Below are 11,307 nucleotides of genomic sequence, written 5' to 3' on the forward strand. Positions count from 1 at the left end.
GAGCTGACAGGATGGCACAGTGAGATGACACAATGAAGAGACACAATGAGGAAACAATTAGAGAGACATAACAAGCAGGGAGCAAAGGTGGCTCAAGTGATTGGGTGCCTCCCTCCCACATGGGAGGTCCCAGGTTCTGTTCCCAGTGCCTCCTAAAGAGAAGACAAACAGAAAGCAGATAGCAAACACAAACAATGAGGTAGGGGGAGAAACAAATCTTTAAAAAAAAAAACCAACTAGGCCAGACAAGCATGAATGTGAATGTCTGGATCTTGTTTGGGTCCTGGTTCAATTGTAAAAAAAAAAATTTTTTTAATTACAAGGTACAGAAATTTAAACAATTGAGTAAATATTTTATTATCCTAAGGAATTATTGCTACTTTTTAAGGTGTCATAGTATTGTAATATGGTGGGTATATCATTTAGAAAGAGAGTCCTTAAGTTTTAGTGACACATACTGAAGTTTTTACTGATGAAGTAGTATGATGCCTGGGATTTGTTTCAAAATAATGGGAGGCAAAGGCTGGTGAAAAACAGATGACAACATGGATAAAACACAATTGGTTGGGTGTTAATTGTTGAAGCCAGGTCATGGGTAACAGGAATCATTATGCAAGTCTCACTAATTTGGTATATGCTTGAAATGTTCCATAAATTTCAAACATATACAAAGTTTGTTTAAAATCATAAAATCTGTAAAGAAAGAAACATCAGGTCTCATTGGTCTGTGCTTGCTCTATATTCCTCACCAGGTGGCTATTACTTCCTCCGATACTATCATTATTTATGGAGAGGATTTCTTAAACCTGGGGTCCATGGATTTCTAGAATATCTATGAATGGGCTTCAGGGGAATCTGTGGGAATATGAGTGAGTATGCATTTTTCTTGGGAGAAAGCCTATAACTTTCATCAGATTCTCAGAGAAGCTTGTGACCCAAAAAGATTAAAACCATGAGAACCACATTATATAAGCTTAGGAGAAAAAGGAAAGGAGGGAAAGAGGGCAGAAAAAGCATGAACTAGAGAAAAGACCCTGTTTCTAAGTGTCCTCTTTTCTGCTCAATTGTTCTCACAGATCCACCATAAATGTGAATTGAATTGGGGTATCTACTTAAGGACTAGATAAGATAAAAAGACCTAAGGGGGTTAAATACACATTAAAACTTTGAAATTGCATGGCAGCCTTGAGAGAGCAAGCTCTGAAAAATGAATAAACAGCGGAGTCGCAGACCAGATTCTCACCCACAGTTAATGGATAAATGAAAAGGCAGGAGCAAGCCTGAACCTTACTTAATGGTCCTAGCTTCTGAAGCAGCCATAGAGGCTAGGGCCCTCTCCCTGACAACTTCCCCTGCTGTTCCACTCTGGACCTTGTGGGATGGTGGACCTGCCTAAACCAAACCCTGCCTCCTTTCCTGAAGTTGGCCTCAGATTTTTTTTTTTTTTTTTTTTTTTACTTTCCAAAGACCCCTTTAATCTTTTTTTCCTAAAGATCTGCTGTTTTCAGAGATTGAATATTCACCCGGCAACCACCTACCCTGAAAAAAGAAGAGTCAAGCATTGATTTAATTGTAATATATTTAGCCATTAAAAAATCAACAAATATAGAGATGACTTCCAAACTTTCTAATCAGAAAACTGAATTGGTAAAATTAGTATTAACAGCAAATACTGAGCATTTACTACATGCCTAGCATTGAGCTAAGTACTTTACATACATTACCTCACTTAATCCTCACAACAATCCTAAATCCAGGCTAAGATCACACAAGAGCTAAATGGGACAGGCAGGGCTCCAATTCAAGTCTATCTGGGCTCCTTATTAACATTATATCCTAATATTACCAAGAGCAAAGAACCTGGGTATTTCAGAGAGCTAAAGTCCCTAATTATGGGTTAATATCCACAAGGAGAATAACTCAAGATCCACACGCCTTCTTGAATCCTTAGTGCTCCAGAACCTTGGAATACAAATTGCTACTTTACAGTTGTTTTCCATCTCCTTATTCACTTCCACATTCCTCTTCATCCAGCATATTCTCTGAGTTCGGGACCCCAGATCTCCAACAATCTCCCACTCTCAATTTGACTTCCCCACTGAATGCAGAAAGCCTAAAACAAGAGAAAAAGCTTCCACCAGGACTCATGCAGCTGTTCCAAACCTCCTTTCCTTGGCAGCCATGAGCTCCTGAATGCCCAAGGGCCTAAAATTCCAAAATTGCTGTGTTTTCTCAGTAATTCTTTTTATTGGAGTCATTCCTGTTTTGTACAGATTTCTAGTTAGTGCATTGAGGTAGGCAGATTGATGGTCCCCCAAGAATGTACAAATTCTAAACCCTAGAAACTGTGAAAGGTAACCCACATTACCTTATATGGCAAAGGACAATTAAGGTTGTAGGTGGAAGTAAGGTTTTTAATCAGCCATCCCTAAAATAGGGAGCTGTATTGTGGATTATCCAGGTGGGCTCCATGTAATCACAAGGATCCTTAAAAGTAGAAGAGGGAGAGAAGCGGCTGTGGCTCAATCAGTTGAGCTCCCGTCTACCATATGGGAGGCCCTGGGTTTGCATCCCAGGACCTCCTTGTGAAGGCAGGCTTGCCTGCATGCTGTGGAGAGCGCCGACCCACAAGCGCCACAGAGCGCCGACTCAGCAAGGTGATGCAACAAAAAAGAGAGGCCAATAAAAAAAAGAAAAAACACAGAAGAGCATGCAGGGAATGGACATAGAGCAGACAGCAAGCAAGCTACAAGGAGGGGAAATTAAAAAAAAAAAAAAGAGTAGGGAGAAAAGCAAAAAGAGTAGGGAGAAAGAGCTGTGAGGACAGAAGCAGAGTTTGAGAGATGCAATGTTGCTCACTTTGAAGGTGGAAAAAGGGGTCTATGAGCCAGCAATGTGGGCAGCATCTAGAAACTAGAAAAGGCAAAGACAGGTTCTCTCCAGGAGCCTCCAGAAAGGAGCAGAGCCCTGCCAACACATTGATTTTAGCCCATTTGGACCTGCGTCAGACTTCTGAACCACAGAGCTGTAAGATAAAATAAATTTTTGTTGTTTTAAGCCAGTGGTGATTTGTTATAGCAGCAATAGAAAACCAATAAATACATCATGGCTTCCTAACTACCAAGGCCAAAGTAAACTTGTTACTACCTTATGGGAAACAACCAACCTCTCCATTATCTAAGGTTTGTTGCTGTTACCTAGCAGCAGATTTAGAATAAACACAGTTATTTTCTTTGTCCTGAGTCCTACCATGGCCCGCTTGACTACTGAAAGCCCTGTCTACCTGCCAGGGCAAACCATGAGCTAAGACAATTAGCTACATATTTTGAAGGAAGTAAAAGGGCAGACTGAATGTTCCTCCAGCCTGCCTTGACTCCTGCTTGGCAGGTCAACCCACACCTCTCCTGCAGAGCTCCCCAGCAGAGTTGGTAAAGCCAGCTAAATAGAATGCCCACAGGTACCCCAATTCCTATGTTCAGAAAGAGCCCCTAAATATGTGGAGGGAGAGGGTGGAGGAATATGAATTATATGCTGCACTGTAGGAAGAGGAGAAACTGCCATGGTTGATACTTTTGTTCACTAATGCTCAGCAAATATTTACAGGCTGCTTACCATAAACTGACCAGGACTGTCAGGCAAGTTGACCCACTCTCGATAGAGCAAGCCATTCATTCATCCACTCAGCAAATATTTACTGTGCTCCAACTGTAAAGTGCCAGAGACACTGGGTACTTGAATTCAGGTCTCCTTCCAGAACTCTTGTATTAGAGTTTCCCTAGGTCTGCCATTAAGACATAGAGTGTGACTCCTCTTCCCATCAGTCATATTTCCCAATCATCACCTATTTACCAGGGTTTGTTGTTGTAAAGATTCCTACATAATTTTCCACCTGAGCAGGCCTAATCTGCACAAAAGCCTTGGTAATTGCCAAAATTCACTCACTCCTTCACCCTCCCTGTACTCCTCCACAGGTCCCAGCACCTCTCAACTCAAGTGCTGAGGGTCTAGCCACCCCAGGCTTCTCCTCCAGCACTGCCTTCTGATCAGTTCTGAAGGTGCAGATCAGGAGGCTGTGCAGCTGCAAGATGTCTCTAGTTGCAGTCCAAACTATGGCCTTTCCCTCAAGTTTTCTGATCTTCCTCTTCCATTATTACCTTCTTTAGGAGCCCATGGTCTCTTAAAATTTCAATGACCATCTCCAGAGACCTCATCAAAATTAAATGACTCAGGCCTTGTGAACTCATCCTAAATTATAAGGAGGTGGCTTCTAGCTGGCCTCCTTTATTCTGGTCTCTCTCCACTCCAATACAACTTTCATACACCTTGCCACATGTATCTTTCCAAACACTTATTAAGTGCTCATTCAGAGCCAGGCACTGGTCCAGGTGTCAAAGACACAAGCTGCAGTTAGGGCAAATGCACATACTTTGAGAGGCAGCCCTAGCTATGGCAGAGCCGCAGACAACTGCCACTTATCAGAAGCTACTTAACCTCTCTAAGTCTCAGTTTCCTCATTTGGAAAATGGGCAGAATAAAGGTACCTACCTCTCAAAGTTATTGAAAAAATGAAATGAAACAATTCCTGGGAAGCATTTAGCACAGTGCCTGGCATATTTGGCAAGCACTTAACTTGTCACATTAACTCAACGACGACAACAAAAGGAGGACACAAGTTAGCAGGTGAGATGAACATGTATGTGCCACAAGTAAGGGAAGGGAGGAGTGACAGAAGACTGAGTGATGAATTCTGGTAAAGTACAATGGAGCTAGACCTTAAAGGTCAAAAAAGGATTTTCTAGGTGGAGAAGAGGAGAAAGATTTTCTCATTGGAACTTTAGCAAGAGCACAGTAGCATGGAAAGGAAAGTTTTTGTGTAATCAAGAATGGCCACCTATTGCTCTGCACTAATCCTGACTAGGCCATCTTAAGGAGCGGCACCTTGGCTTTGGATGTGGGAGAGTCACTATGCATGCATCTGAGCCCCTATTTCATACCAGACACTGTGCTAGATGACAGGATTTCCTACTGAGTCCTCTACCCTCATGAAGGTTACAGTCGAGCAGATGTTAAGATAGCAAAACAAGAACATTTCAGACAGGCTATATGTGCTATTAAGAAAATAAAAGAGTAAATCATTAGAATAAGCTAATTCAGAGTCAGAAACTAGAATATAGGTTACCAGGGGCCAGGATATGGGTAGAGAATGGGAAGTCAAGCTTAAATTGTACAGAGTTTCGATTTGGGTTGACGGCTAAGTTTTGGTAAAGGATGGGGGTGATGGTAGCACAATTTGTATACATAATTAACAGCACTCAATTATGTATTTGAATGTGGTTAAAAGGGGAAGCTGTAAGTCATACATTATTAGAATAATTTTTTTAAAAAAAAGCACAACATAGGACTGTACAACACAGTGAAGCCTACTATAAATGATGAACTACAGTTAGTACAATTATTAAAATATTCTTTCATGAACTGTAGCAAATGTATTGCACTCATATAAGGTGTTAATGATAGGGCAGTATATGGGAACTTTGCATCTTATGCATGGTTTTTCTGTAAACCTACAATTTCTCTAAGAAGAAAGGAGTAGCTAAAAAGAAAAGAAAACAGAATCTTAAGAGTAACTCGGGGTGGGGGCCAGGGCAAGCCACTCTGAGGAGGTGGTATTGAGTTGATCCATAAGAAGGCTGGGGTGAAAAATTGTCCTAGGCAGATGGAACAACAAGGGCACAGGTGCTGAGGCATGAAGGAGCTTGCCATGCTGAAGAAACAGAAAGAAAACCAGTGTGGTGGCACACAAGGAGGAAGGAGGCTGTGGTCGGGGAAGGGGACGAGGACCTGATCATGTCAAAGCTTGGTAGGCATGATAAGGAGTTTGGGTTTTATTCTTAAATGCAATGGAAAGCCACTGAAGGGCTTTAAGATAGATATGACATAATGTGATTTGTGTTTTTAAAAGCTTCCTCTAGCTGCCAGGTAGAGAATTAAATGTAAGGAGCAAGGGAACAAACAGAGGGAACAGTGAGGAGGCTAGTACAATGGTCCTAACCAGAGAAAACAGCACAGGGTTATGATATTTACGTGTAATGTCTGGAATCTCTATACCCATTTCTCCTCCACCCAACCCAGCTGGGCACATAGGAGGCCTAATCGGTCATTTTCAATTGGTTAGGGGTGTCTCCCCCAGTCATCCACGTTTCCTTTCCTCCCTCTATCCTCATTCTCCATTCCTCCCCTACATTTCAAGTTCCTATCTGCCCACCGCCTAACTCCAGCCTTTACGAGGTCCTACAGTTCCCACTCTATTCCTTTTTCTCTCCTCACCCTACCACCCATGAAAGTTTCATAAACAAATGTGAAAGAGGTCATTATTTTCACTCCTCTCCAGAAGCACTCAGGAATTACCAGTATCACAGAGCACTAATAAAAGCCCACGGGGCAATTTTGCCCCTGGATAATACAACCTGCATACATTCTGGGTGTTAAGAACATGGTCTCCCCAAATTCACTCATCTCTCCCCAATCTGTTCTTCTCTCCACTGCAGCCAGAGAAATCTTTCAATAGGAAAAGCTGATCATGATCTCATATCCTTCCTCCCTCCCCTCCCTACTTAAACCCCTTCAGGAGCTTCCCCTTGTGCCTCAGATAAACTCTAACTTCTTCAGCATGGGCTACATCAGCCCTACATGTTAAGCTCCAGAGCATACCTTGTGCCACTCCTCTTTGCTCTGTGTGGCTCCTGTCCCATGGCCTTCTTTCAAGTCTTCCAAACAGAGTGTACCCCCTTGACCCCAGGACTTCAGCATATGCTGTTCCCTTTGCCTCCAAGACTCTTTGATTTCCCTCTGCCCTCAATTGGCATTTACTCATTCTTTAGATCTCTGCCCAAAATTTCAACCTTAGCAAAAATCTTCTCTGAGACCAAAACTGGAATCATTGTTATACACACTGGCTCTCTGTCTTTCCAAGCACTTATCAGAGTTTATAATAATACATTTACCTGTGTGATTATTTGATTAAAAATGGTCATTCCGCCCATTAGATGGGAAGTTCCAGGAGGGCAAGAACAATGCCTGTTTTTGCAAACCATTGTATCCCAAGAGATTGAATACACTTTTCTGCAGGAATTATAGGAAGTTTTCCAAATTCTTATATGTGGTTCCTTTTATGACTGAAGGAGCCAAGAGGATTATGGATCTTCCAACAGCAAGGAGTCTGTCTGATGTCCATTTTGCTACAAATTCATTTTGTCCTGCACCCTCACAGATACCATCAATATGGCACTTGTTTAAAAACCTGAGAAGGTCCATCATCGTCTTGACAGCCCTCCACTTCAAACCTGACCCAACTGCAACCCCTTTTCAGGGCAGTGGCTTTATCACCTGATTGCATAGGAAAGGGGGAGTGACACAATCAACATTATTTCACAGAATCTTCTCACAAATAGCGCCTCATTTGATCCTCAAAACAGCTCTGTTGGGTAAGCAAAGCAGACATTGCTATTCCCATTTTAATAGGTGGGGAAATTGAGGTTCAAAGAAGCAAGTGACTTGCTCAAGGTCACAAAGCCTCTGCTGAGCCAGATGAAGGATTTGAACCAATGAACTCTGACACTTACTCCAAAGGTTTTCCTTACATTAGCCACCGGGGTAGGTCAGTTATCAGTTACTTAAACCTGGTGTTCTCATTTCCCTCAACACCTGTACCTGACCTCTGGACACTTCCAGGGGCCCGTTTCTCCATCTCCACCCAGAACTTGTGGGATGCCTGTGCAATGGGGTGGAGGGAGGGAGTCACAAAGCCGGGCCACAACAAACGGGCTTTGGTCCTAGCCTCCGGTCTTTCCACCTCTTCCTCCGAACCACTGAAGAACCAGAAGCTCCCAGAAATAAAAACACGAAGAGAGGATCTGCCCCACCAGAGCGGGGCCCTTGGCTAGCCTTTCTCCCACGTCCGGGCGGGACAACCCGAGGCCAGAAGCCGGCCTCTCCCCTGGAAGGACCCGAGGAGAGCAGGGGTCAGAATCGGCGGGGGTCAGGGCTCCTGGGCGGCGCAAGGGATGCGGCAGGCACCCGCCCGCTCCCAGGTTCTGCCCAAGGTCACCCTCCCGCAGCCCCAGGCCGGCCCCGGCCGCCCGGAGCGCCCCCTGGTGTCCCGGGCTGGCTTCCCCTCGCCCTCAGGGGAGGCCTGAGGAGCTCGGGCTGAGGGCCTGGAGGAAGGAGGGTGGGCCGAGAAAGAGGAGGCTGAGCTCCGGGGAGGGGCGGGGGGCGGGGCCCTACCTGATAGCTGAGGACGCCGTCCGGCTCGTTGCTCCCGGCCGGCATCGCGGAGCCGAACCCGCCGGTGCCCCCACACTCGAGGCGAGCGTCAGCTACGCGCGCCCTCTGGTCGGGTCTGAGCGGCTCGCCCGAACGGCGACCCCTACCCTGCAGCCAACGGTCAACCATCAACCGCCGCCGCCTCCATAACCACCGGCCCGCGAGGCATCCGCCGCAGCCAATCAGCGCGCGGCCCGGGCGGCCAATCAGGGCGCGGAGCTCGGGAGGACGCCGCCCGGCGGTACCCTGGGCTACCAGGGGGAGGCGGAGCAGGGAGCCTCGCCAGCCAACCGCTCCCGGGCCCGGTTGCCGTGGAAACCGCCTCCCTCCCATCAGGCGCCTCCCGGCTGGAAGGGCCTTCCTACTGCTTGCTAGAAATTGAAAATCTCGTGCTTCTATTTGCAGCTGCTCCTGACCCTTGAAAACTTGGAAAGTGTCCGTTTTGTCTTTCTGATTTTATTCCTTGGGAGGTGATTTTTTTTTTAATTCTGAGGAACACTTCCGTCGGGATTGCAGAGGGAGTAATTGAGGATGAGAGGAGAGGGCCCGCTTAAAATTGTTAATCCCTGAGCTTGTGGCCAGATTAATGGCCATTAAAGAGAAGCAGGTCAAGCAGTGACCAAGCTCCCTCCACAGACTCTCTACGACTTGTAGGACTTCTCCCAGGGTCTCAGGTTCTCAACAGAAAGAATGGAGTTAAGGAGGACTGCCTAAGTAAGTACACACACACACACGCCTCTAATTTTTCCAAGAAATGACCTAAGGCAAATTATTTAACAACAGAAGAAAATCTTACGCAAGGTTAGAATATCATGAGCAATGCATTCAATTGGATTTGGGTTTAAAAGGAAAAGAAAGGCTGGCTAAAACACAACCGACCCACTGTCCACAAGAGAAGGAAAGGCCTCTTTTGCTTTGTATGCAACATCACATCAGACTGCAGATGAGTCCACATTATTAAGAGGAAAAATAATTCTCAGGCCACAAAGAAGCTATACAGCGGGAATGTGGTCATGTCATGTCAGAGTGCCATTGCCTGCATCGGCCCTCATCAATTTGAACCAAGGTTGAAACAATATTGTGTGCCTTAGGAAGGACCATATTTCTGTTCTCCTATGGAGACTCCTTGCTCAGTTTCTGAGTCTTAGCATTCATTGTCACAGCATCTACCAATCTCTTCACTAATCCTCTCCCTTAAATCCGAAGGTCACATTTCACTCTCACCACCATTTCTGCTCATCAAAGTCTTAACCATCCTTCAAGATTAATCTCAAAAACCATCTCTTCTCAGGAGACTTTCCTTATACCACTCTCCCCTCAAGCCCCTAACAGATGACATCTCTTCCTCCCCTGAATCCTCATAATACTTCAAACCTTTCTTATGAGCAGTTTGCATTTGTAGGTGTCTAAGAACCCAGGCTTATTCTGCTTTTTTGTGCTTTGCTTTACTGAGCTTTGTGGATAATGAGTTTTTTACAAATGGTAGGTTTGTGGCAACCCTGCATCAAGCAATCTATCAGTACCATTTTTCCAACAGCAGGTGCTCACTTCCTGTCTCTATGTCACCTTTTGGTAATTTTAATTCTTACAATACTGTAAATGTTTTCATTGTTACTATGTCTGTTATGGTGATCTGTGATCAGTGATCTCTGAGGTTACAATTGTAATTGTCTTGGGGCACCACAAACTTGAGAGAACTTAATCAATAAATGTTGTGTGTATTCTGATTGCATACTGACTGGCCGTTCCCCATCTCTCTTCCATTCCTCAAGCCTCCCTATTCTTGAGACACAACAATATTGAAATTAGGCCAATTAATAATCCTACAATGGCCTCTAAGTGTTCAAGTGAAAGGAAGAATCACACACCTCTCACTTAAAATCAAAAGCTAGAAATGATTAAGCTTGGTGAGTAAGGCATGTTCAAAAGCCAAGATAGGCAGAGCAAGTGTAGCTCAGTGGTTGTGTGCCTTCTTCACATATATGAGGTCCTGGGTTCAATCCCCAGGACATTCTAAAAAAAATGTCAGGGACCTTCACTTGCTACAAATTAGAGTACTCTTTGATTCAGCCTGATTAAAAGCTACAAAGATTCTGAACCTTTCGAAATAAATTTGCCTTTTTTTTTTAAGCCAAGATTAGCTGAAAGCTTAGGCTTCGTGCACCAAACAGTTAGCCAGGCTATGAATACAAAGAAAAAGTTCTTGAAGAATATTAAAAGAGCTACTCCAGTGAACACACAAATGATAAGAAAGCAAAACAGCCTTATTGCTGATATGGAGAAAGTTGTAGTATTGATCTGGATAGATCACACCAGCCACAACATTCCCTCAAGCCAAAGTCTAATTCAGAGCAAGGCTCTAACTCTCTTCCATTCAATGAAGGCTGATAGAAATGAGGAAGCTGCAGAAGAAAAATGTGAAGCTAGAAGAGGTTGGTTCAAGAGGTTTAAGGAAAGAAGTCATCTGCAAGGTGAAGTAGCAAGTGTTGATGTACCCAGAAAATCTCCTAAGATAACTGATGAAGGTACCTACACTATACAACAGATCTTCTAGGTAAATGAAACAGCCTTATATACGTATATACATTGTATGAAGTATGTAAGTATATACAGTATATAAGTATATGCTTATATACAATGTATGAATATATCACTGGACTTTCATAGCTAGAGAGAAGTCAATACCTAGCTTCAAGTCTTCAAAGGACAGGCTCACTCTTCTGTAGGGGCTAATGCAGCTGGTGACTTTAAGTTGAAGCCAATGCTCATTTTACCACTCAAAAAAATCTAGGTTTTAAAAAAAATGAAATTAGGCTATTAAATAAAATTTAAAAAAATCCTAGGGCCCTTAAGAATTATGCTAAATCTACTCTGCCTGTGCTCTATCAGTGGACCAACAAAGCCTGGATGACAGCACACCTGTTTACAATACGGTTTACTGACTATCTTAAGCCCACTCTTGAGAGCTACTGCTCAGAAAAAAAG

At 44.0% G+C, this 11,307-nt stretch overlaps 1 protein-coding gene across 2 annotated transcripts in view; it reads right to left on the bottom strand.

The window, feature by feature from the left end:
• The window catches only part of SLC4A8 (solute carrier family 4 member 8), an 84,234-nt gene extending 75,731 nt beyond the window's left edge, over positions 1-8,503 (bottom strand). Inside the window, exon 1 of one of the 2 annotated variants that reach the window (XM_058308206.2) lies at positions 8,284-8,503. In XM_058308206.2, coding sequence (XP_058164189.1) covers positions 8,284-8,451 — 168 coding nt within the window. In that variant the 5' untranslated portion in view covers positions 8,452-8,503. The remainder of the gene's footprint in view (positions 1-8,283) is intronic. The other variant, XM_058308209.2, reaches the window with a different exon arrangement.
• Positions 8,504-11,307: the final 2,804 nt, after the last annotated feature.

Source organism: Dasypus novemcinctus, chromosome 12, assembly GCF_030445035.2.
Source record: "Dasypus novemcinctus isolate mDasNov1 chromosome 12, mDasNov1.1.hap2, whole genome shotgun sequence".
NCBI classification, from domain to species: domain Eukaryota; kingdom Metazoa; phylum Chordata; class Mammalia; order Cingulata; family Dasypodidae; genus Dasypus; species Dasypus novemcinctus.